General features: G+C 47.1%; 1 protein-coding gene and 1 long non-coding RNA gene across 3 annotated transcripts in view; one reads left to right on the top strand and one right to left on the bottom strand.

Moving 5' to 3' along the window:
* Positions 1–11410, top strand: part of LOC118287364 — a 102606-nt gene extending 91196 nt beyond the window's left edge. Inside the window, exon 3 of the long non-coding RNA XR_004785644.2 lies at positions 10905–11410. This is a non-coding gene — a long non-coding RNA (uncharacterized LOC118287364). The remainder of the gene's footprint in view (positions 1–10904) is intronic.
* Positions 11411–16049: 4639 nt separating this feature from the next.
* Positions 16050–26738, bottom strand: pmp22b (peripheral myelin protein 22b). Of its 2 annotated transcripts, none has more exons than XM_035611955.2 (5): positions 26553–26738; positions 22628–22718; positions 22219–22312; positions 19254–19394; positions 16050–18413 (listed from the first exon to the last, which is right to left on the bottom strand). In XM_035611955.2, the coding sequence occupies exons 2-5, from the start codon at positions 22703–22705 to the stop codon at positions 18253–18255; spliced, it is 474 nt and encodes a 157-aa protein (XP_035467848.1). In that variant the 5' UTR covers positions 22706–22718; positions 26553–26738; the 3' UTR covers positions 16050–18252. The 2 variants fall into 2 exon arrangements, with proteins under 2 accessions (XP_035467848.1, XP_035467847.1); XM_035611954.2 differs by lacking the exon at positions 26553–26738 and adding an exon at positions 23429–23587.

Here is a 26738-nt window from a genome sequence, read left to right as displayed (position 1 = left end):
AGGGGGGGATGATTCCACCTGATCCATATTAATGTGTAACGGTTTACGGGCAGGGCTTATCTTTTAATGTCGGCCTCCCCCTTCCTCTTGCAATCACATTAAGCAGCTCTGCAAGCTTTCTACATGATGTTGGCATTACAGCCGCACATAAGAAAGTATCAAGTGTGCAAGGATTAAAGTTAAGTGAAGGCTAAACCCATACCTGGATCATATTAGACATGGCAAAGTAGCTCGGTGTGCGTGTCATTAATACATTGGACTGTTCAAAGAGCAGGTGGAATAATTTTCCGGTTTTAAATGGCAGTAGTTAAAATAACACATATTACATGAAGATGGATCCTGATTTAGAAATATTATCAAGATGTCTGAATATAAGAATTGGCTTGGAATTAAAAAGGAAGCAAATTTTTTTGTTTTTTTAAAATCAGGTTTAGAGAGACAATAATTTGGGTTTATACTGCATTTGTTTCATTTTAGGTCCAATTCCACACATATTACATGGAAGCTCATAGATGCTGACATATCTCTTTTTAAAATCTTATCTCGAGTTACTCTTAACATGTGTAGAGCGACGTAAATGAAAGCATTTATGTAGCAGCTGGCTTCTGATTTATAGTCTCCTCCGCCAAAGGAGGTGACGTCTTCGACCCTGTCCCTTTGTTGGTTTGTTTGTCAGCAAAGTTATGCAAAGATGACTTAAGAGGATTTCCACGACACTTGTACTGGACATGGGCTAAGAAAGAACCCATTACATTTTGGCTCGGATCCGGACTAAGGGGGTGGATAAAAGAATTTTTTAGATGGGGGCATGTTTCACCAATTTTCCATGAATTATATTATGTAACTCCCATGAATTATATCCAAGGGATAATTCATGGATTTTAATGAAAAGAAATCTGGCATATTAAGGGGACTGATATCTGGAATGTGTGAAATTTGGTGCAGATCCAAATAAAAATTCAGAGCTAGCGGATTTAAATGTGATTAATAGGAGGGTAGACTTTTTCAGCCAAAGTATGGTAATGAAAAGCGCTAGAAACTTTTCACAACCACCAATGCATAGCTGAGATTATGATTTAATGACCTGCATTGTTTTGTTTCATTACCTTAAAGGCTTGATTGAATTTAAGGGGACTGTTGGGCGTTATTGTTGGAGGTATGCGTTGGTTATGTCAACATCTTCTCGACTGAATCCTTTGAGTTTTATTAATTTAAAAGTTTGGCTCCCTTTTGATTGTTAGAAACTCGAACTTAATAGATTCCATAAGGACTCAAATTGATTTGATGCGGTGATTCAATACTGCATTACGATTTAATGAAATGCTTTCAAACCTCTCTCACTATATGTCAATAATGTTCGTATTGGAAATGATTAAAAATTTAGTTTTAATACGTTGGCAAATACCATGATCTTGGGGGCATAGAATCAGTCGGCGTTAGGTCTGTCTTCCCTCCGGGCTTTGAGATCCTACACACATCTATTGATCCCCCTCCGTCTTGGCTTGTGCTTAATCAAAGCTTTGCTGCTCATGTGCAAGAGCTTCCAATCACTTTTATGATCTCCCAGTTCTAACGGCTATTGTGTATCCACTGCTGCCCCTCTTGGTAAAATCGGAGTCCTCCTCCTTTCTTTGTGAATGGCACCATCGCCACCTGGTCTCCATTCACTTATTGATCGCCGCAGGCTATGCTTATCATATGGGTCTGGCTCGGTGTTTAGCATATATAATGCCCCCGCGCTTCAAAAGAGACCTGCGTAAAACAGTGTCATTCTTCTCTCACCCCCTCCCCAAAATATCTGCATGATCCTCCGTCAGCATTCACAGGAGATCAAGTTAACCCACCAGAGAAAAGGCCAAGCTTCACATAAGGTTTCTCTTCTGGGACTTCTTTCTTTATCATTATGATTATGTGTCAACACTGTGCCCTTTGCCCTCTCTCCTCTTGAGATCAGCCCATTTAAGTGTACCCCTAGTTATTCCTGCCTTCTCTCTTGACAGTTTGCATGTCCAAAGTTGCCAATCAAGCCTATGAAACTCTCTGCGGCCCTCATTTTCTGTCCGTCCGCCAGAATCCATCACTCATGGCACAATGGGACAAAAGGGGGGGGATGTACCGCTGGAGGGTAGTCAGTCTGATGGGGAGGGTGGTGTATGAGGTGTACGGGGCAGGGTGTTACGGTGGAACTACCCCATTCTCTGGTTTCCAGAGCCAGGCAGAAGGGTTAATGACGGCTTGAATGGTTTCCTGCCCCTACTTCTGAGTTTGCGTCATAGCACGAGATAGGGCTTCCATTGTTGCCTTGTGTCAAAGTGCACGAGGGACAATGAGGACCTCAAAGTTCGGGGCTTACCTCGCGATGGTCGAAAAGGAACCTATCAGTTTTTTTCGTGTGCAATGGGGTGTGCTGGCGCTCCAGGTCTGTTCAATGCCCCCTTTGATTCTGCTTTGGGTCGCGGGGACAAAGGAGGAGAAAGTGAGTGTGTGCGTGTGTGGGAGGAGACGGGGATTAGGACTGGCATCAATCTTTAACCTGTGCACCGCGGTCCCCAAACACAGCTGAACTCTGACAGTGGATCACACTGCTCTGTCCGCCTCCAGCAAGGTTCACCGCCTGCTGTGAACAAATTTCAGCGTACTTTCTCGCTATCTTCGCCCCCAATCGTAGTCTCCAAGTCAAAGATGGTTTTCTTCAGAGACTGGCACAAACCCATCCTTATACATAAACTGTTTAGGAGGGTGATGTATAGGATTTATCTTCAAGTTGCCAAATTAAAAAAATACAATATGTGGTATTATTTTCCGCATATCCTTTCAATGAGGACGTAATGCATTGAGTCATCCAGGCTTACCCTAAGAAATAACAATCAGTGCAGCCGTTGCTGTGCTTAATCAAATCCGCATGGTAATAAATTTTACACTGCAAGGCCCATTACTTGTAATTGGGTCCTAATTTGGCAAATCTACATCACGAGTGACATGGAGGGAGTTGGCCTTGTTAGACACTTTAGGTTAAGGTGTGATTGAGTAATTGAATCATAGTCCCATCAAGCAAATCTTATGCTGTCATCTTCTCATCTGGAGCTGCAGCCACCACGCCACACAAACAGGCACAAAGAAATACCCCCTTTGTGTGGCGTGTACCTACTTGCAGGGGTTTTATTTCCAGTTAATGATCCTCTTTTTGGTTTTTTCCTGCCCCCTGTCAACCGGTGTGCACCGACACTCCGTGACATTTACAGCCATGCACTTTAATTACTGATAAGTGCCAACTGTTTGTGCTGCTTTATGGCCGTGCCAAGTTTTTCAGTGTTTTGACAGACTCAGTTTCACAAGCCATCGCAAAGATTGATGGGGCTCTGAAGCCACTGGAGTAGCACACGGATCCCAGCAAGGCCCCTTTGTTTCGCTCTGTCTTTGGGTTGAGGTAAAAGGTGACGAGCAAGCGGAATTACATCATTTATCAAGCCATGAACCTTTTTTGTAGGTACATTTAAATTTATGTAGCGTTTACTTTATTGGCAATCAAAAAAGGTAACACTCTCTTTCAAGTGTAATTGCTGACAGAATGCCACCGTTTCCAAACAATGGCGTAATGTGAGTGTGCTGAACAAAGTAAGGAGTCCAGCAGCTAAAGGGCCTCATAGTAGCTGAGTTAGTGCACATGAAAGTACTTTTTTTGCCTAGGGAGCACAGGAGACAGGGAAAAGGAGTGAAAAATTGTTCGCAAACGACGTAAGTTGAGTAATTAGTCCATTATGCCTAATAAATGTGCTATTATCCTAATTTAGTGGGCAAAGGGCCGCGTAGGACTTGTTGAGAGGGTATAACTAATATATCTTTGCCTCTTTTGCCGTTCTATCTTGAAAAGAACCCAAGAAGCTTTGTTCGAGTCACCAGCCGTTCCTGTGTTTTATCCTTTAATAGGCAAACAGCCCAATTATTTCCCTTCTTCCTGAGTTACATGGCCTCATTGGAGCCCAGCCTTAGGAACAGTGCAGGGGAAGTATGGACCTGAAGAAGAGGAGGAGGTGGAGGAGGAGGGTATCTGTTGAGTCCTTTACAGTGAAAGTTTCCTGTGAATGGGAATCTCTCTTCCCCCCCCACCCCACCCCTGCTACTCCTCGTCCCCCAAAGACAATGTGTTTTTACAGCAGCTCATTAATGACAGAATGACTGATTTGATGGCACTTTGAAAGGAAGCCGAAGTCTCATTGTGGCGCCACTGTCGCCGGCGGAAAGTTGGTTCATTTTGAGGTGATTGTTGTGGATTAGGGCACTTGTGGCCTTTCAGAGTGGGGGGATAACCTCTTTCATTCTGCTCACTCACACGCATTAGCATCCGAATGTCCCCGAAGTGATTCACTGGATTTTTCCAAAGAAATAAACTGTAATTTGCATTTGACTCGTGGTCGCTCTTAAACTCCAACACAGCAATGAGTGCGCAGCTCTATTTAAAAGGCAAAGGGGTATTACCAGAATATGAGTGTTTTAAATGCTAAACAACTTAATTACTGTATAGTGGAGGCTTAAGTGTGTTTCCCACAAGCTTGGACATTTTCACTTGGAGTGAGCTAAAATTAAGCAATTCATTTGTGGCCACAAGCCTAAAATTAGATCAAGCTTAGAGAATCTCAGGCCTCTATGAATAATCATGCTGACCTTTCTTTTGTTGATGGTGGCAGTTTTTGTGTCCTATATATAGAAAAAACTATTATAGGCATTGCTGACAAGTCGTTTATTTCAAAAGCTTCAAATGATCCCATATATTTCCGTCACAGAAATCCCCCCTACCCAACCCACATATATCATTTGCTTACCCTTGAAATGCCATATTTTGTGTATTTGAGCACGATAGCCTCCATCCAAGCTAAATGCTTGGATGGAGGTTAACACTGTTAAATTTTAGTTTTTAAACACGTCACCTTCGCTTTACGCCTTGCCTCCACATTCCTCCCAAGTTTTTGAGTCCCTAAAACGGAGACTTTTACGGACAGACATTTGGAAACAATGACGTAAACACTCACTCTTGCTTCCGGACTGGGCTTCATCGGTCGTGACTACCAAGCGGTGAACGCAACATGGATAACAAATTACAAGCATTGCTGAGACTTACTTTTAGTAACAGACACATTTGAAGTAACTGTGAATGACCTTTTTAAATGACATGGATTTTTGATTACGTTAACTGTCTGAGCTTTACCCTCATTATTGTGTCCTTGCAGGACGTGTTTGTAAATGAGACCCAGGTCTCAACGGGTTTAAGTTTAATGAATGTATGTTTAATGCCGTTTTAATGTAGATTTTATTCGTCATCTCAATCAGCGATGGAATTAGTAATTTCATGCCTGTTGTGCTGTTCACTGGATGATTAATTCCACATTGTACCACAAATTTGTCCTGACTTGACACCAGACAATGGTATTTTACACACCGGAGGGGAAAGACCTCAGATCCAAACAAGGTAGGGTGACCTCTCCGCGGTGGCCATCTTGGGGGTCGTGACATGTGGAAGTGGGACACAGCTGGCGGCCCACAGCCAGATGAAGGAGATGAGGTGACGGGACAGGACACCAAAAGATGGCCCCACCGTCCACCTGCCGCCCTCAGAAGTCCGCCTGGTACCGGGTTGCTCCTGCTGAGCGGGACCATGGCAACCGCACAGCTCCCCACTGATTGGCCAAGCTGTTACAAATTAGCACATCGGACAGCCTCACGGAGTCATTAGCATATAAAGAGGTGAGCTGGGGGCACAGAGGCGAGATCATCTGGGAGGCGTCCGCTGCAATGCCCCTGGTCCTCTCTGTAATGACCACTGAGCACCTTGCCTGGGTCCCTGAGCGGGGAACAACAAGGTGCTCGCTCTGTCACTCATTTGTCACTGCTACCTGCAGGCTATGGCGAGTCACCAGGGAAAACGGCAACGGCATTCTACGAAGGCGTAGATGAGGCCCGTGGGATCAGCTGGGAGACAGTGCCCCGGGACAGAGGGAGGGCAAAGAGTGTGTCATCACCATCACTTTCACCCCCACCATCATCATCATCAGCCCTCAACTACTCATTATCATCCTTATGCTCATTTCTTCCACCTCCACCATCTTCTCCTCCTCCCTTCTGCTGTCTGTGTGGGCCTCCCCCTGACAGATGCCGACCTCGCCGCTCTGGTCGGCTTACAGTTTAACCACTGTACCTCGGGGTCCAAAGGTCAAACAGTGCGGCAGTCAATGGGCAGCAGAAGGGATCAATTCTTATCATCCGTCTAAATTAGAAGGAACATCATTAAAAGCTAGTTACCGTTAATGAGGAGCACTTCCCACTGTCCCACTGCATTTGCCATTAGCTCGACAGTGACTCAACCGAGAGGTCCGTATTGATCCCGCACTTCAGCTGCAGAGCGCGAGCGCCATCAACAATTTCCCCGGTCTCCGTCGCTAATGAATCTCCGTGATTCTGCGGAGGGGCTTATCGATACAAGTTGCAACAATGTAGTGGAAACCCCATCTTGCTTCCATTGTCCTGTATTTTGTTTTGTAAACCTGGAAGACGTTAAAAAAAAAGGAGTCTGCTGTGATCAGAAACAGGAGAAAGCACATGTGGTGCCGAAGGGGGGGCTTTAAGTATTACACAAGCAGTACATCACGTATTGTACGGCTCGGATCCCACCGCCTCAGTCTACTTTCCTTGGCTCCATGTTGATTCTATTTCCTTCCCTGTAGGAAATGATTTTTTTCTGAAGGAGAGAGCTGAACTGTAAACTACAGTGGTGCCTTCATGTACCCTTTTTATCTTCTCGAATTTCTCATTCCTCTGTTTAATTCTCCTCCATGACTTTGAGCGATGACGTGATATTCGCCGTCCGATGCCATCTTTTCTTGTCTGGACCCTAATGATTTCTTTAATTACAAGACCGAGGGACGGGGGGTTGGGGGGAGCATCCCGTGGAACAATAGCCCCTTGCAGTAACCCCCCACCCTCCGGTACAATTAGCTCCAGATACAACATCCTGCCGTGTCCTGCAGCTCGCAGCACCTGAGACTAACGACTCCGTAATCTGTCATCAATCATCACCTCCCTCCAACTCTGACATCTTCCGGCTGCCCCGACTCTGCCCTTCACCGTCCCAATCCTCCGGCGCATTACACTGACAAACTTACCCATCACTTGATTAACAACCCCCCCCCCCCCCCCCCCTCGGTTACCCTTTTATCCTTCAACCCGTCCTCTTGAGTCGGAGTGAACGTTTCGCTGTGTTTTCACAGCGCCCTTGTTTACTTCCTGTAGCAGGATCCTTCATCCTGAGTGCAGCGTCCACCCCGGGGGCTTCGCAGGGAACTCTTTCAAGTGTTTCAAGTGGTCCAGGCCGCTGAGCTCCCTCTCCTCCGCCCTCCCTCCTATGGTCCGTGCAATGTTATCCTCTTTCTTTTTTACATCGGGGCGACTGCACTCGCTAGCGGGGAATGAGTACGACGTCCTTTCGAGGACACTTGTTTCCTATTCGGTGAGGAATGTTTTTCTCTTGACTCGCTGCCCTTCACCAGAAGCTGTTTGCACACTTTGAATGCAGAGGGATCCGTTATTTTTCCCCGAGCTGCCCGTGTCAGCCGAGACACGGACAAGAACGGGAGAAATTCAAGAGGAAGAAGAGGATGTTTTTGGAAAAGCTACCCCTAGGGAACAGTAACTATTAACATCTAATCATTCCCATCCTCCAAAAGGACTCGGTATTGAGGAATCCTCAACCGAAGGGGCCTCTCACTTTTACAGTGCTTAAAGTGATAAGTGGTTTTTGAGTTACGTATTTAATCTTCCCTGCTGCTGAATATGCTCTATGATAATCATCACCAGTTCTTTTTTTCCCCTCAGCTAATCATTTTCTGGCCTATTCTTCAGTCCAAGTTCTCAAATCACCCCATCTTTCATTCCTACATCATAGCAGGTCCCCTTCGTCGCCCCCTCCTCACAGTGACCCCTTAAAGTGAAGGAGGAAGTTTCCAGATGGTTTAGCACTTGTCGGGGTGACTCCGGTGACCCCAGATGCTGTCCAGATGCAGGTCAACGGTAGGGTGCGGCGAGGGCTGTCCAAGTGACTTACAGCATGCTGTAAAAAGCCACTATAGAAAGGAGAGAGGGAGGAGCTCTAAACTCCACCTCGCAGAACGAGCCGGAGAGGAGAGACATGAAATGTCCGGAGAGATTGAGCCCCTTATTATTGTGTTTGGTTTGAAACTCTAATGTTGTGGCAGGTCTGCTGCCAGAACGTAACGTGGTGCGTTATGTTTTCCCTAATGTTGCAGAATTATTGCCCCCTGTGAGTTAAAGGAAAACATTGCTGGGAATATCCTCATTTTCCGATTCTGATACCAGTATCACAAGGGAGGAAAAATGCTGGGGCTGGCATCAGCGAGTATACGAATCTATGTACCGATCGGATAACCACGTCTTTAAAGTATATTAAACTTTAAAGACGTATATTAAACCAGAAATCCCGTATTCTTCGCCGCTCCAAAACAGCCGTTGCGCTGTACTGACACTGGCAGGTACAAGTAACGAAGAAGAGGTGTCTTCCGGTAGTGTAGCGTTAGCCGCCAGAGCTAACGGAAAACGGCACTTTCACAATGGAAAGTCCCACGACTGAAACGGTCATTGTTGTTTTATAGTGTTACTTTGAAAATACAGCCTAAAAGTATTTAATTTGTCTGAACTGTGTTTGCACATTTTTTAAGAATAAATTGTTATTAATTCCCTGGCGTATTTTGGTTTTGAAGTTTTCTGCTGCTCTGTTTTATACGGTTAACCTGAGCCAAGTCAAACAACAACGAGGGGATCATCACTTTATACAGGGTTAGTCGCAGACGGATGTTAAAATATGTAATTAAGTTGTTTTTCAATGCACCGGCTCAGATGTGTAGCGGCCCGTTACACAAAGGCCTCGGTATCGGGAAGATAAAAAAGGTATTGGAGCATCTCTTACTGTGGATGGTTGACTTTTGAAGTCGAGTGAATTACCTTCACGCGAGCTCTCAACAGGAGCACAAAGTCACTTTCATGTTTGATTAAGACACACCAAGCGGAGTGGAATCACTTTTTTGTTTGGGCCATCTATTTAGTGTGAACGGCGAATCCCCCAGTGAAGCACAATTAGCTCCAGCGAAGTGATGAAACGGTGCGTAAGTGGTTCCGACGCCCTGGGAGCAAGTGCAGAGGTGTGGAAGAAATCGGCCATTTGCGTTTGCTTTAGAAACTCTCAATGTGCTTATGTTTTTCTTTCCTAATTAACCGGGGTTGTTTCAACGGTCCCCGGGTGCCCGCTGGTGACCGGACTAATAGAAATAAAGTTCTCTCTAATGGACTGAGGGGCAGTCTATGTTATTTCGCCCTTCACGCCGGCCCCTCAGCCGAGCCAAGCCGGGGCCCGTTCTTTAAACAACAGCCATAAAAGCCAATGAACCGTAGGAATATGTTTTCCATATGGCCTTTGATTGTTCGGGAGAGAAATGGAAGGAGAGAGCAAGAAAGCGTAAAGGGGCTGATAGGTGTGTGTGTGTGTGTGTGTGTGTGTGTGTGTGTGTGTGTGTGTGTGTGTGTGTGTGTGTGTGTGTGTGTGTGTGTGTGTGTGTGTGTGTGTGTGTGTGTGTGTGTGTGTGTGTGTGTGTGTGTGTGTGTGTGTGTGTGTGTGTGTGTTGAGGGGGGGGGGGGTGTCCTCAAATTTCTCTATGCTGCATGGGGGCGATGGCAAAGTCATGTTAGTGAGTGGTGGCAGTGTGAACATTATCCAGACTCTCTCTCTCGTGTGTGTGTGTGTGTGTGTGTGTGTGTGTGTGTGCGTGTGCGAGTGTGTGCGAGAGGGAGATTTACAGCACTGAACTGCAAGTGCAACAGTGTTTCTAGAGGATTGAGGGGGGTGAGGGGCTCTGGGGGTCAGGCCGACAGGGGGCTACACAAACTGACACTCCTTTGCAGAACTGACACATCTGACCGAGGCCCATCAACATGTCTTCGTGACAAACGACCCACTGTAAGATATCTTCAGGAGAAACTATAGTGAAACCAATATCTTTAAACTTGAGGTGAGATCCCCCCCTCTCTCTCTCAGGAAGTAAGTGTGTGTGTGTGTGTGTGTGTGTGTGTGTGTGTGTGTGTGTGTGTGTGTGTGTGTGTGTGTGTGTGTGTGTGTGTGTGTGTGTGTGTGTGTGTGTGTGTGTGTGTGTGTGTGTGTGTGTGTGTGTGTGTGTGTGTGTGTGTGTGTGTGTGTGTGGCCACTGTTCATGTGTCCTGTATCTCCACCTAAATAACCATGAATATCCAATAATCCAATAACAGGAAAACACAGTTTATGTAAATAATAAATAAACACAAATGAAGTCAAGTATATAGCACATAAAAAACAACAGGATTTGAACCAAAGTGCTTTACAACCATGGCAAAATAAAAACTCTTTCCTAACAATCAATCTGCCGATCGAAGAAAAAAAATCACCAGATCAACGATTGCAAGTCGCGACCTTGGTGTTATTTGGATTTGTAAAATAAAAACATGACAAACAATTGTTTTTGTGGAAAAAAGGGCCATTTCAAGCGGGAACTGCTTAGTCAGATGGTGCAGTAGATAATGAGCTTCTTTTATTTTCCCCTCTTTTGTCTTGTAGCAGCAGGAAACATGAGTGGGAATATGAAATCATAGAATGTAGCCGGGGTTGTATGAGCGGTGATTATCATATTGGATTTGGCTTCATAGATGTTTTTATTTCAAAGTCATTGATTTTTCAATGTGTGAGGCTTGTGTACTGTGTGTTTTCTCTTTGTTCTCCCCCCCCCCCCCCCCCCCCCATGTATAATGCTCTGTGGCCTTCACTGTGTCATGTCTTATCTTCCCCATGTCCTGTTCCTTCGTCCTGGGGATGCCAGAGCTTCTTCCCCTCAGCAGCTCCACTGTCCCGGGCCACGGCAGACGCTCCATCGAGAGGAGATTACAGCGCTCGTCGTCTTTGTTCTGCACTAATCACCCCCCTGTCTCTGCTCCATGTTCATGAATGGTGATTCTTTATTTTATTTTTTTCAGGACTTGCAAAAGCTAGAAATGTAGCTCGCTGATTAGGTTTCACTAATCACAGTTTCATTAGCCTTTAGTTCCCAGTCGCTATTCTTCTCTTGCTTTTTTTGGGGGGGGGGGCTCAGCTCACTCATTCAAATGGAGAGTGACATCGTGATTAGGAATTGTGTATGCGCCTTTCGGAGCTTGTAAATAAATCATCTGGGTTTTCATCTCGGGGGGTGTCCTCTAAGAGATGTAGGACGTGCTTTGTTTGAGCTGCTGACACTGTTTTGTCACGGCAAAAAAAGCATTTTTTTTGTCATTTACATTCAATTAAATTGAACATAATTAAAATAAAATGAATGTTGTGCTGCAGAGACGAGGCACCACATGATCTGCAGTGTCTCCAAACTTGTCTGGTTTGAAGACGCCATGCATTTTGTTGAATTCGGGTTTGGCATCTTGGTTTTTTGAAACCAGAAGTACAAACATATTTTGGAGGAGCAGGGGGGTGGAGCCTAACTGAGAGCGCGTCCACTGCTCGTCCACCTACACCCGCACCCATTGGCCGGTACTAGCTGTCAATCACATGGTATCCACTGCGCATACCGTGCTCTAGAGTCTATTTTGCCCGTAAACTCTTGGGGAAAATGTTTACTGACATTGTGAATCAAGTGAGGAGTGGAGCCATTTACTCATAGGAGTCGCCCTCTGCTGGTCATTCCAGAGAATACAGGTTTTTCACTTTCCAGACCCGGGGACCATCGTCCAATGTAACATACAGTCAATTCTGTGGCATCGTGCTCGTTCATGCAGAAGAGGAATGTAGAAGGAATTTGATATAATTCTTTGGCTTTTTTTAAAAAAAATGTCTGGCTCATTGAGCCGTCTGCGCCATCTGGCTGATTTGGAGCCTGTTGCCCTCGGTGACGGGCAGACAATTTGCTGCACTCAGATGTCGAGTCCAACTTTGTGGTTGCTAAAGTTAAATTACCCACATCTCTCAATCAACTGCTGCATGCAAACGTGCGCATGTACACGATGTGTGTGCAACGCTTAGTGTTGGTGTCTTCTCTGTGTGGGTGTGTGTGTGTGTGTGTGTGTGTGTGTGTGTGTGTGTGTGTGTGTGTGTGTGTGTGTGTGTGTGTGTGTGTGTGTGTGTGTGTACTATAGTAGAGTGGAATGGAGAGGTCGTAAAAAAGTAAGTATCTGTGTAGCCCCCTCCCCCGATGAATGGCGCTGCTCAAATCTGCCTGTTTAAAATGCAACGCGGCTCCAAATAACTTGGCCGCCGAGTATTTCATTCCCGCAGGAGGCCCCGTTATTGCCTGGGGAATTTATGAGGCTTCATCAACACCATTCAGGGAACTTTTTACTGCCATCCATCCCGACCAGTACGAGGCTTTACTGGACCTCATGAGAGCCGTCTGTGTGTCTCTTGTCCGTGTGTCTGCGCAGATTAAAGGTCGCTTTGTTCGCGCGGCTAAATGCCAGGCCCCCCAAACTTTACTCATTCTTCTTCTGTCGTCTTCTCCAGCCTGCAAATTTTCCAAACCTTCTTCTACGTGCCTTTGGAAATGTGCTCGGTGCGAGCGTTCAATTCTATAATTACAATGGCTCACTGCCCGTTATCGGCTCCATATAGAGCTGAGAGATTCCTATCGCGCCCCCCTGTCAAAGCCGAGGTTGCGCTGAAATTAAAAACCCAGTTGCAGGCACATGCTTCGGCCATCTTTGTTTGGCATGTGCTCATCATGTATGACCTGTCACTCACATATTTTACGACACGCATGATCCATATTTGATGGATGACATGTTGCACTTGCTATGCTGTCAAAAGCTTTTCGGCGTAAAAACTCGTAACTCCCGATTCAAATATGTCTTGTGGCCCGTGAGTCAGTTTCACGAGGCAGGAGGCGAGTTGTTCCTCAGCTGCCAAAGGTGCGTTGGCTGATGTTGAAGTCATCATCCGAGCATTTTCAGGGACCGAGGCGCACGTGTCTTGTAAAAATCCCCCCGCAAAGCTCCCGTCCATCCGACGGCGCACCGCCCTTCTGCTCCTCCATTGCCGATAAAGCGATTAAGCCCCTCAGTGTGAGTGCGTGTTGGCGTAAGTGATCCTGATGTGTGTGTGTGTGTGTGTGTGTGTGTGTGTGTGTGTGTGGCAGAAGCCGAACTTGATTTAGTCCGCGACTGCATCGGCTGCCAATCTTCTGTTCCTGCGCGTGATGGACGCATGCGGAGTCGGGGGGGCAGCTTTGTGTGGTGATGACCTTGGCCCAGGCTTGACCTTGGGGAGCGGTTTGGTGCGGCGGGTGTTAGAAGGTGTTGGGTCTGTAGGTCTCAATGAGGTCCTTCTTTCCCACATGACAAATGAGTGACTATGTAATTTGGGGGAAAAAAACAGTGAGTCCACTTTGACCTCTCTAAACAGCGCTCCGGGGGAAGTTGGGGACTGAATCTGCGCCAGGGGTCACGGCTCAGCCCCCAGCGGCCAGGGATCGTGTTCCTAAATAACCTCCAGACGTCCTTAGGGATTTATGGGGACCCCACCGAGGTACGACGCGGATCAGGGTCAGCTTTGATTGGGGTATAAGCAAGTATTGTGCTGGAGTGGAAACAAGAGAGGGACCGAATCCGTGTGCCTGCACATGTGCCGCATGTGCGCCCACGCTTGCGTGTGAACATGCGAGTGTGTTTATGCCGTGTGTGCCCGCGCTAACGCGCAAGGGGTCAGTCGTCCTTGTGATCTGACCGGCTAATCTAAGTCTAATCTTAGCCAGCTGCAGGTCCTCAGCCCCCTTTGCTCCCATCTCCGCCTTCCCTTCCCCAGCTGAGGAAGAAATTATTAAAGCTACAAATTACCCACAAGAGCCAGAGGTTCTTCCACCGGTGATGATGGCAAGCAGATGGCAGCGGGGACCAGGAGAGACGTGTAGCCCCTTGCTCCCCAGCCCCGAACCCCCGTACATAAAGCGCCATTTGCATTTCATGAGCCTTAATTGCGTCTGTCGCCCTCCTCCCCACCGGCTCTGCGATTTTGTGCCTGTCACCGGCGCACCCCTGCCCCCCTCGAAGGAGCCGTGATAGATTAAGGTGGACCTTCTGTTTGCGTCCCCCTCATTGTGCCGCAGAAATTAGAAAATATTATCTGCCGGCGTAGGTCCCAGAGAGGGGCTCAGGAGTCGATGGTGACATTGGGCGGGACGGGACAAGACGGGCAGAGTGTGTTAAGGCATTAATGGGAAGAGTGGTTATTTTTGAAAGCTCGTCCTTGACCCCGTGACGGCGAAACAATGATGCGCGGAGCCCCCCAGACACCCATAAAGCACGGGGGTAATAATGCGTGGCAGTGGATATTTAATAGACACAATGCACTGACTCTGTGCTTCCTTCTTTTCGTCATATGCCAGAGGACAGTTGAAGTGTGAGGACCAAATACAGCTTGAGGAAAAAGAGGCCGATTTTCAGGGGACGGTTAAAATCAAACGGCAACCGTAATGTTGATCCGTCATCATCATCGAACATAGGCAATGTTGCACGAGTCTCACCAGTCCGGACAAATATGTTCTGGTGTCTGTCTGCTCTGTATCACCACCACACGTGACGTTTGATTCAAAGAAGAGGGGGGGGGAGTGGGGGGGAAATATCGGGGAAGGAACTCTGCTGTCACTTTTAAATTGTCCTTATCCATCTCACGAATATTAAGTAAGAGTTTTAAATAGATGTTTTCTCATTTATTTATAGTAATAGTAATTTATTTTTACTCTTCTTGTATACAAATGACTTTAAACCCATTTATTGCTTGAACATTTTAGTATGCAAGCTTGATACAGACAGTTGAGAAAGTAATGATGATGCATTTGAGGCAACATTTTTTCCCCCATCACCACCACCAGCAAAACATCACACGAGGAAACTACATCCCTCCAAAAGAGTTTCGGATTTCAGCTTTAAACTACAATCTACGTCCGCGGCCGCACCCCACCTAAAGTCACAGACCAGATATGAATATTCTAAATTGTTTGTGCTCAATTTTAAATCCGTGCTCGCTTCCATTTTTTTTACAAGATATTTTTGTGAGCGCAGCTTGTGGGATCCAAATTGTGCCTCATTTTGGCTCCTCCTGTCTTGCACATTTGATTTCTCCGACGTCGTGAATCTACCTCGCTTTGCGTCCGACTTTATCAAACGATTTATCAGAAACCGAGGAGCGATTTGTCTCCCGCCCTTTTGCCTTTTAACGATGTGTTATGCCACAAAAGCATTCATAATGGCTCCGGAGGAGGAGGAGGAGGGGGAGGAGGAGGAGGAGCATTCATTAGACTGACTGAAGGGGTGATGGAGAGTCTTCCCCTCTTCCATCACACGTGCATGCGTACACTGACGGCAGCTCCAGACGATCGTGCTTGATGATCATGTACAGAGTTAATGAGGCTTAGCACACTTCGGTGAGAGAGAGAGAGAAAATATGATCTGCTGGAACCCAGGGGAGACATTGAGCCTTTTCCACTCGACATCACGGAGGGACGTAGATTGAACTGTAGTGCTCATGTTGTATCACACGGTGGCACTGTTTGATAATCTAGTGTGACATGTAACTGTTGCAGCAGCTCTCGTACTCATCCACAAGGTGGCAGCGTTGAACAGCGTATGATAAACAGCCTGTTGGAAGTAGAATTATATGAATAAAGCAAAAGTGGGATGTAAAAAATGACGTGCAAATACAGATATAGATTTTCTCCGACGCTGGAAAAAGGGGAACGCAGACACATACGGTAGTAGAATGTCGGTGTCCTGATTTCACCCAGCACCTGCATGTGTGTTAGAGGAGGGAGGGGGGAGGCCGTGACCTCTCAGGCCTGCGACAAGATTCTCCCCCCTCGGAGAGTTCTCTTTCACCGCCGCAGCTTCAGATATATACAAATCTGTTAAACGCAGGTGATTTCTCTCTCTCTCTCTCTCTCTGTGTAATCTGAGATGTGTCGTGTGTTGTTGAGAGAGACACGCCAGACGGGTGGTGGTAAGAAACATCCTTTAATGGTTAAACTCCAAAAAGTAGCTTTGGTAAACATCAAGAGTGCTTTTTGTAAGTTTAGGTGTAAACATGGTGTAGTAGACAGTTGCACACACACACACACACACACACGAGCGAAGAGGGGCAGTTGTCATTAGAGGGCGATCTCTTCTAACTGAACCCCGAGTGATATTCATCGGGGAGGGAAAAAAAACCCAGACTGTCAAGTGTAAGATCTGAATTGAATACTGCGAAATCCATCCGCCGACGGCGTGGGCCTTGTTTTTGGGAGGCGACAGGATCTCACCGATCGCAGTCCCACGTCCTCGGTACTGTACGCCCGATGCTGCCAGAGAGACACTGTTGACACCGAAACTCGAGCCGCGGGTTTGGAATAGCTGGCATCGGGTGCCGGGCCCAAACCCTATCAACCCCCCCACAACCCCCTCAAGTGCCTTTTTACGCCGGCGCGTGTAACACAAGTCACGGGCAGCAGTTGCAAACCCACGTGTGCGAAGGCGGGACGATTTGATCCAACCAGAGCACGGTCGCGTGCACTGTAACCATGCCGACCGGACTGTAAACTTGTGTAATGCAATATTTGACATGCTGACATCTTGCAGGTGCAGCTACTGTCGGGGGTTGTCACGGATGCGAACATCTATTATCATTGACAGACTTTCATTTCTTCCCCACAGTACAATGACTTGATGTTCGGCACTAGGTACATTTCCTGATCCAGTGCCTCGTTACAGTGGAACACACACGTTGTTAGAGAGCAGTTTTATTGAGTAAGCGTAAGAGGGGGTTTTTTTTTAGGCCTTTTAGATTGTCATCAACATCTGTTATGCACAAAACATATGAACAGTGTTTTTTCTCACACACGGTAGAAGAGGGAAGAAAAAAAGAAAAAGACAACAACACGTAGACGGCAGCGTGTCAAACTTCAAGTATGTGAAACAGACATTTTTTTTTGGTATCATCACTGCAAACCTCTCTGTCCTTTTCCTCAAGGTTAAACGTTAATACTAAATGTGTGTTTTCTCTCTCTCTCTCTCTCTCTCTCTCCTCCTCCTGGCATCTGGTACTTTTCCTTCTGATATGGCTTCAAGTGAGTGGCATTTGTTTCTGGTCAATCTATGTCCCACGGTGTTTCTGATTGCTCTATGGAAAATTGGCGATCTGACATCTTGACACGGGGTTGAGCACAAACATGAAAGAGTGAGGCGGCTCGAGCTTAAAAGATAAGGCAGTGAAGTGAATTCACCCGTGATCAAACTTCCAGAATAATACTGACGTTCCAAAATGAATTTTAATTTCATCACCCGAAGCGGAAATATCCTTTTTTTCTCCTTTCCTTTTTAAAGACACTGCAATGTGAAATCAGGCTGTGTTCCCTAAAGAAGCCGCCGGGCGCCGCGTGCGCTCGCGTTGCACCTCCTTCTCCAAACAAATAACAAAATAGCTCTGTCGTGGTTGATCGCTGTCAGTAATAGGAATGATAAATATATATATAGCACCATCTTTTGTTGAAAATAAGAAATAGGAAGAAAAAAAAAAAACAACACAAAAATAGAAAAGGACCAAATCTATATATTTCATGGCTATGCTACGTCCACGGATGTTACCACTCGTTCTATTTCTATACATGCGCTTTGGTTAATATTCCTTCAGGAAACGTTTTTTATTCTTTCATTTTGACCGATTCTTTGGCAGCTACCGAAACAAAACGAAAATGAAAAGAAAAGAAAAGAAAAACACACAACACAAAAAAAAATAGCATCTGATTATTTCATCATTACAAACAAACAGGCACTTAATCAGCTGAAAACGAAAAAAAAAAGCTCATACAAGCGTCTTGTCGACGGAGCGACACGAAAAAACTATGTACATATATGTAAAAAGTGTTATAAATAGGTTTTAAACCATAGATACTATATACATCTTTTAAATGAGACAGTATTGGTTGTTTTTGTGTCGGTTTGCGTGTTGTTTGTCGGTGTTAGCCCCGCCCCCCCTGGCCCGCCCACCCTCCCCGGGTGTGACCTGGCTGTGTTGGTTACTCAAGACATCACAACTTATGCTTCACACGTGAACTGATGACACTTGCAGCTGGGCAGGGGGTTGGTTGGTTTTTTTTGGTTGGTTTTTTCTTTTTAACTGGGGGAAAACGCCGGGGGCCTTTGGGGGGGGGGTGTGACGGCTCATTCTCGCTTCCTCAAGATGACGTAGATGAGTCCGCTGATCAGCGCCAAGGGGAAGGCCACCCACGCCAGGATGTAGGAGTAGCCGAAGGCGTTGGCCTCCGGCACCCACGCCGGACTCATCACCGTGTAGATGATGGCTCCGCTCATCACGAACAAACCTGCAGGGACGGAAGAAGAGAAAAAAAGGAAGGAGGAAAAAGAAAAAGTGAGCATTGAATAACGCTGCTCATCATCTATTTTTTTGTTATTCATCGTCAGATCATGTTTCTCCGCAGCGTTGTGTCCTGGGCTGAACTCTGTCTGGCAGCGGAGGGGCGGAGTTTCACCAGAAGGCATCTCGCCACATTACATCACGCTGCCCACCTCCCTGGTGCAACATGGCATGATCTGTTTGTCCGACCCCCTCCACCCCACACACACACACACACACACACACACACACACACTGCCAGCCTTCCTGACATTTCAACTTGTGCGGCTGGCAGCGCGCCCGGTGTCATTCCTGCTTCGGTTTTTGTTTGGCTGAGTGGGCACCTGGGTGCCAGCGGAGAGAGAGAGAGCAAAAACCTGGGGTTTGTTAGAAAAAGGGGGGGGGGGGGGGGGGGGGGGGGTCAAGAGAGGGGACACAATGGACCGGCATTCGAGCCGCTCCCTGGCCAAAGGGCACGGAGCACAATGGACAAGCGGCGCGTCGACAAGCCATCCGCGTCCGTCTGGGACTCTCTTCAATTGAATTCTCTGAGTCGCCGTTCGGTCTCATCAGATCAGATCAGTGCTGGAAATTTTGAATTAGCTGAGTTGATCAGATGAACGACTTAAGATCCAGTTTACAACCTGTCAAATTGGAGCAGTTGCTGCCTAAGCGATAAATTCGACGAATCAAATTCGTCGCACTGGATCGAATTCGTCCACACGTGTCCATTTGGTCCCTCTAGCGTCTGTCCCGATCTCAGTAATGCCCGTCAGGCGAATTTGGTGTGAAGGCGAGGTGAACTCACTGGCGAGGATCTGGAAGGTTCCAGTGATGAAGAAGCGTCCGCCCTTCTGCAGAGTGAAGAGCTGGCAGAAGAAGAGGAAGAGAGACAGGCAGCTGAAGATGATGGATAGGATCATTAGAGCCTGGACCGCCTGAATCCACTCTGTAGGGGAGGAGGGGGAGAGGGGAGAGTGTTGTCAATAACAAAACATTGGTCATTAGAGCATGAGTTACATATATATGAAAGATATAACATCGACCTCATGAGCGGAAGGGATGGGTAAGAGGAAACTGATTTTAAAAAACAAAATGCGTCCTTTCACTGGCCTCCGCTGAGCCCGAGCATCCTCTCACAGATAATGAGCTGTAGCTTCTGCCATGTTTACTTCTGGGAATGTGTAATGGAACCTGGGTATCTCCTTCCTAAAAGCTCTGTGACCCCCCCCCCCCCCCCCCCCCCCCCCGCACCATCGATTGCTAGCGCTGGTCCGGCGAAGCCATTATTAACCCATTAGACACCTGTAACGACAGCGGAGGCCGAGTGCTGTGCCGCTGTGTGTTTTCCTTCGTGCCAGGAATCCCAGGATTTCCAAGCAGGGTCTATTTCTCGTCGGAGGGTTATCCATCCCGACCATGTGGCCTCTCGGGTTTCCCCAAGCGCTCGCTGCCCCCTCTCGTCCAAGAGGCTGAACGAATGAGCATTCCGTCTGTGTACCTCGCAACCCGCGTCAATTTTGGATTTGACGTCCTTCAGTATCCGCAGATATTTTATAAAGTCTATAAAAAGTGGGATTTTATCGTGGCACGCCACGGCCAAACGGTAAACATTCCATAAGCGTCTGCTGGTTTATTGATTCTCTTACATTATGTAAATTAAAGGCATGTTGTGGTTTTAATGGAAGGGGGGGGGGGGGGTTGGGGGGCTGCACTCACAACAAGACAATCAAGTTACGATGCATAATTTATCACAGAACATAGTCGAGAACAAACAGGACGATTAAGTAATAAGTTTGATGTTATGACTTTGACAAAACCACATTTGAACACTAAAATAAGAACGACAACCACCCGCTAACGCGGTTCAACCCCCGGAGAAATATCGCTGCTATAGATTCTAACAGGGGAAACGGTATCTGGGGAGATTGCACAGGTTTACAGGTCCGGAATCAGATTCCCTACAACAACAACAACAGCAGCAGCAGCAGCAGCGTGTCCTGATGACCGATGGTTCAGGGACGAGACATCGGGAGGAAACCCGACACGCCGCCAGCCTTCCGTCCGCCAGAGACGCGGCCGGACGCAGCTCCTCGCAATTAGATGATCCCGTTTTTCAGATGTTGCGTAACGCAAATGCGATTACGCCGGTGAGAAATCGGGGGGGGGGGGGGGGGGCGCTGTTCCACTCATCTATAAAAAGATCGCCTGCCGCCGCCGCCGCGTTCTATAACGCGCCGACGACATCTTGTCCTCCGTCCTTCCTGTTCTGACTGAGGGAGCAGGAAACGGTGACACGGGCCGACTTCCTAACGCCCGGGGCAAAGTTCAGGGCTTGTCACTGATAAGCGAGCATGACTCATACATTCAGAATTCTACACGGATGGTTTTCAAAAGGCGGTGCTACAATGCAGATAAGCGGCAGCCCGCCTGTCACTGTAGCTCCAAACAGGAAAACGGCTGTTTATGTTTTCTGTCTGAGGCCCAACGCCCTGAAGAGCAACATTTTTTTTTATTTTTTTTTTTTTTTTAAACCTATGTCTAACTCATGTGACATGGCGTCATCAAAACCAAACGCAGGCCAGGATTTTTGTAGCCGTGACAAAGATGAGCGTGATTGTGACTCACTTTCCAGCAGGGAAACCGATTCGCTCAGCAAAGCTTCTTTGGAATTGCAGGCCTCGGCCCCCGCGTGTCAACAGACCCACTATCTTCCATCTCCCAAAAGCCGAGAGCGCGGCACGCACGCACACGCACGCATGCACGCGTCTTGAATAAACATTTTGCGTCAGTGCACTAAATGAAAGCAAGTCAAACTAAACTGGCTGCGCCATCAAACTACCTGGCAGAGCGTGCAGGCGCTGCCGCCCTGACAAAACACCCGCTGGCTGAGCACCGGCTCATTCTAGACAAATGACATCACCCCCGCCGGCTGCTCCAGCACCGCTGTGACGGCAAAAACACACACACACACACACAGCCGGGGAAACGGTGAGCTCACATCACACTTGTTGCTGGCTGTGGAAAACTTTCAAAAATAGTGGCGATCTACATATTCATTATTAAGTATTTTATGATTCAAAACGTGTGGAGGAGGCCGCCTGGTCTGAATGACTCTCTTCACCCTGCAGCTGTTGCCTTAATGACCCCTGCAAACTAACACTGGACACTGTGATGTGTCGCTGGGCGTGACCCGCCATCAGCGTGCCATGTTCCGCATGAGGTGGGCCAAGGTCTCAACAGCAATGCACACATAGGTCTAAAAACTTTAAATACTCTCCGCTGCAGCCCCACCCTGATTGTCCACATTCACATCCCTGTCACCATGGGCTCCCCGAACACGAGACCCTGAATATGGACATCACACCACGACTATTTATACAGCGGCCGGCCTATCAGCACCCCCGCTCCGGCTCGGGCGCGCGGCACTGCCGCATTCTCTGCCCTAGATGGCGCCAGAGTCCCAGAGGAGCTCGGGACACACCCACATCAACAAACAGGGTGAATGTTGGATTTCAGCAAGACGTTTTTTTTTTTCCACAGTTCAAATCCTCCCCCACCCCAATGTTAACATCACTGTGCATGGTCTCAAGTAAAGTGGAGATCATTTTTCCCCACATAAACTGACTTATTAATAACTGATTACATTCTTTACAACAGAGCAGTGACTAGAATATCCATGTGTGAGCCATTCTATTGGGAAACACACGGTAAACAGGAAGTTACAGTTGCCTTAAAGGGGCAAATGGTCAAATGTGAGGCGGGCGTCTGACCTCCACTTGTTGCCGGGTCACAGTGGTATCCTCCATTGGCCGTGGAGCAGTTTATCCAGAGGTCTGAGGTGCTGGTTTCACTTGACGTCCATACCTGGATGTCAGCAACATATATATGTGTGTCTCGGTCAATGATGTTTAAAGGAGCATGTTCCAAATGGGTCAGGGGAGAACAAAATGTTTCACATTCCAAGCAAAGACTTGCAAATATTGTATTTATGTTAATCATGAACATTCAGAAAACGAAACATAACAGTGGTGAAATATTCCCTCCTGCGGACTTTTTTATTTTTATTTTTATTCCTTATTATATGCTATGCAATGACTTTAGGAACATGTCAGGCATGGATGGTGACCGATATTGTTAATGCAAATAATAATAATAATAATTCTTTTTTTTTTTACTCACGCTGACGATTGTGGACACGAACAGCAGAACCAGACCAGCGACGTGCAGCAGGCAGATTCCCAGTAGAAGGAGCAGCATCTTTCCAGACGATCTGCACAGTGGTGGTGAGATGTGGAGAGAGGAGACGAGGGTCGGTCAGTATTTGAGTGTGTTTGTGTGTGTGTGTGTGTGTGTGTGTGAGAGAGAGAGAGAGAGAGTGTGTGAGAGTGTGTGTGTGTGTGTGTGATTGTGTGTGTGAGTGTGTGTATGAGTGTGTGTGTGAGAGAGTGTGAGTGTGTATGTGTGAGAGAGTGTGAGTGTGTGTGTGTGTATGTGTATGTGTATGTGTGTGAGTGTGTGTGTGGTTGTCAGATTGTTGGGCCATGGGTGTGTCGCTGCAGCAGCACCGGGACCTGCCTCTAATCACGTTACCAATAATAACATCACATTTAAATTGTCATTTGTGTTATTAATCGTATTAGTTTCACACCATGTTTGTCGAAGCTCTTTTTAAAAGAAAAATCTACTCTGACAAAACTAAATGTGTCTAAAAATCTTTCTTGTCCCTTTAATCCGCGACCAGGATATTTAAAATGGATTATAAACAAAGTAGGTAAAATTCCATTCTGCCTGATCTCAGGTTACCGATTGGTTCTAATTAATTCCTAGCGAGCAGATCATCTACATGTCAGACTTTTCATCCTTTTATTTCTGCTCAGCCCTCCTGTCAGTGCGCGCGACGCAGCGGCGTGTCCAAGCGCAGAGTCCCCGAGTGCAGCTTCATGCAATAAAGTTCAGAAAGAGACCAAAGAGTCCACTTACGTAGAGAGGATGCAGCTCGTATTTCCAAACAGACCCAAAAAAACAAAACACAACACAGTGGTTCAGGCTCGCAACGAAGCAGCAACAACAAGTTCTCTCCAAAGAGTCCAACGACGGCGTAATGTCCCTCGCTCCTCGCAGGTCGCTCCTCGGACTCGATTGATGGCAGCGGGCTGACGTGCTGCTATAAAGCGTCTCATTACGGGAGAACAACGCCCTGCGTGCGTCGCTGCGTCACGGGAGTGACCACCCCCCTCCCTCCCCTTCCTCCGCCAGTGCGCGGCGGCCAGGGTTCCCAATATAGACCGCGCCGCCGTGCGTAATGGCGCACGGGTGTCGCCTTGGTTACTCTGGCTCCGTTGCTTGTGTGTATAGTGGCCATGATGACGGGTCGTTGTTTGGCTGCCGTGGTAACGATCATGCTCTCGAGGATTGTTTTTTTTTTTTTTTTCTTCTTCTTTTTCTTCTTCTCCTCTCTGATAAAATATGTTTTGCAGATGTTATTACTGTTATTGCAACTTTGTGTTTGGGCATTCACCTTGATGATGTTGACAACGCTGTCAATAAAGAAAAATACAGAGCACAACTTTATCAAATACACGTTTTTTTATACTCCAGAATCTACAACCATTTATGCCATTGGTTACATTTTTTCCTGGTTGAATGAGAAATCTCCATCTTTTTTAATAGATACAAAAATCATTACATAAGAAGAAATATTTGAGTGGAGTATTTGCCCCGACCGATATGGATATTTTTTGGGGCCGATATCGATATTGGGGAGTACAACATTCCAGATACCGATATATATAAATATATATTTTTTAAGATCTGTTAATGATTCCTAAGAGGTTGTTATCAAACCTTTACGGCAGAAATGTAATTGAGGCTCGATATTTTAGTGTAGCCATCAAATTTATCATAAATAACCATAAATTGGGGAAAAAAATTACAAATACAACCAAATAAGTAGAATTTGAAATAAGAAAATAAACATTTATTCTACCTAAAATGTAAAACATAAATGCACATTAGGCTCTAGTTTAAACCCACATATTATGGACTGTATTGACCAGTCTAACCAGTTTTTAGACGGTTAAAAAAATATCTTTGTCATGAATCATGATTTCTTTATTAGAGAAAGTTCTTTGGACTTCATTCAAAGTTGAGCGTTTCCCCCGTGAACTCAGCTTTTCGTTGCCGCGGCAATTACAAACACAAACATTAGTGTAGTGCATCAGTGTGTTGTAGCGGCGGGGTCTTCTCCCCTGTGGTACAGTCGGACCCCGTGACTCACAGCAGAGTGTGTGTGTGTGTGTGTGTGTGTGTGTGAACGCGTGGACGGGTTTGCCCGCATGCAAGCGCACCACCGGCGAGAGATAGCATCTGGGGCTCTCCTCTGTTTGACATGACTCATTTCCAGTGTGGGAGTGTGATGGTGTTCCACCCTGACCAGGGACGGCAGCCCCCCTCCCCTCCCCTCATTGTGCAAAACTATGCACCATAAAGTTAATCTTACAAATATGGGTGTTGCAATGATTGGAATTCCAGGGAATTTATCCAGCGAGTTTAAGGGAGCGGCCCCAAACTGTAAATATTTTAAAAGTTAGGAATGGGCCGCCTTATCTCTCCCTCTCCTTCTCTCTTCGGATCTTCTTCTGCGCAGAGTTAAGAGATAAATCAAAGTCTAAACATTTTTAGAGGATTGGATTGAATATCTCTGTTGCAGCCACGCATGCAAAAGAAACCACCTCCAAATACAGTAGGATGTCTATGGGTTCCTTATAGCACTGGACGACTTCTTGCAAAAATGTCCAAAACTTGATTTCACACCCTGCACTTTAACATTAAAATTAAAATACTGTCCTCCTCAGATGGATGGCACATTTCCCTCGCCATCAGCAGGCCGGTAGCGGAGCTTAGTAGCCGTCCAGCCTCGGATAACCCCTGTCAGCAGTCACTCGCTATTCTTCACCACTTATCTCACACTTCCTGGACGCCTCTGTGTGTGTGTGTGTGTGTGTGTTTCTCACACTCGGATGAAAACGGAGGCCTTTCTGCTGCGCTCATGTCCACACTCTCACACACTCACATGAAAGGCACAGTTGTACGAGTCCAGATCACAGCCTTGAAGTGCGGCTCTGAGTGAGCGCTTTGTGGCTGCGCCGCAATCAGAGTATGTGACATTCAAAGCCCGGAGCTGCGTAAGAAGCGCCTCTTTGTCTGATATGAGTGTTCCTGTTGTTCGGCGCCGGTATCTTTTTTTCGTGTGCTTAACCCCGCAACTCCAACTTTCCTACTCGGGCTGTTTACTGAATCGGAATGAGGCCTTTAGCTCCGACCGTCCGAGCTGTGAGCTGGTCAACGGTGGGGGTTTTTTTTTTTCAAGCTGTGTGTCGGAGAGCTCTCGTTAAAAACTGCAACGTAGCTGCGCGCTGCCCCTCTCCCAATCCCTTATATGTCAATGTTTGTAAAAGACTGACAATCAGCGGGGGCCGAGCGGACACGCCGATGTTACGTTTGTGGAGCCGGGGGGCCGAAGCTAAACTCTCTGGGAGTGTGGGAGTGTGGGGGTTGGGGGCGGGGGGGGGGGAGCATAGCACATAGCAAACATTCAGGGGGCGAGATACTGAGCAACGTTACATCTGGAAGGGGGTCTAACGTTTCACCTCCGTCGTTAAGATGGCGGGAGTAATCTGCGCGTTAGCGCGGCACAAGACGGTGAGAGTGCATACCAGAGCCATAGATAGGATGTCAGCCAGGGGGGGGGGGCACGCACCGGAGGGTAGAGTAGACCGCGGTTGAGTTACAGTAACTCCGTCCACATACCAACGCAGAGTGTTAAAACAGATGCAGATATCAGAAGTGATGCCCCCCCCCCCTTACACCAACACAACGCTGTGATTTGAATATGTAAAATAAAGAAGCTGTACAAATCACTGGAGACGAGACGTCGTCCTCTTGACTCAATACCAAATTCCGCTCTTGTTGATTCTAAAACAGTGTGACAGGCTTCATCCCTTCGCCTGATTGCATTACGTCGCAATTTCACTTATCTATTATCTCAGGCTCAAACCGAAAAATCCATTAGCCGGGGGGATGGACGAGCGGCTCGCATACTCACTGCAGACTCTCGAGGCGGCGACTCCGGCTGATGCTCCTCACGGGTCAAGGGGTGAAGCGCGCTGTTCGACTGTCCCGCTGGGGAATGGGCCTTCTAGCACTCTGTGTTTCAGGTTGCAGGCGGCGTCAGTAGAGTCCTCTCATCTGTCTGCCTGCCCGCCGAGCTGCGTCGGTTTAATAGCTCCCC

The sequence above is a fragment of the Scophthalmus maximus genome, chromosome 16 (genome assembly GCF_022379125.1).
Source record: "Scophthalmus maximus strain ysfricsl-2021 chromosome 16, ASM2237912v1, whole genome shotgun sequence".
NCBI lineage: Eukaryota > Metazoa > Chordata > Actinopteri > Pleuronectiformes > Scophthalmidae > Scophthalmus > Scophthalmus maximus.
Note: the sequence above shows the minus strand (reverse complement) of the source record. Positions and strands in the feature narration are given on the sequence as shown.

What these genes read in the sequence shown, in the direction of transcription:
- pmp22b (XM_035611955.2), bottom strand. Translation starts at nt 22,705, where the DNA reads ATGCTGCTCCTTCTACTGGGAATCTGCCTGCTGCACGTCGCTGGTCTG. An exon ending in TCGTGTCCACAATCGTCAGC is followed by an intron (nt 22,313 to 22,627) that starts GTGAGTAAAAAA and finishes GCTGACATCCAG; the next exon opens with GTATGGACGTCAAGTGAAAC. An exon ending in AACCTTCCAGATCCTCGCCA is followed by an intron (nt 18,414 to 19,253) that starts GTGAGTTCACCT and finishes CCGTCCCTGCAG; the next exon opens with GTTTGTTCGTGATGAGCGGA.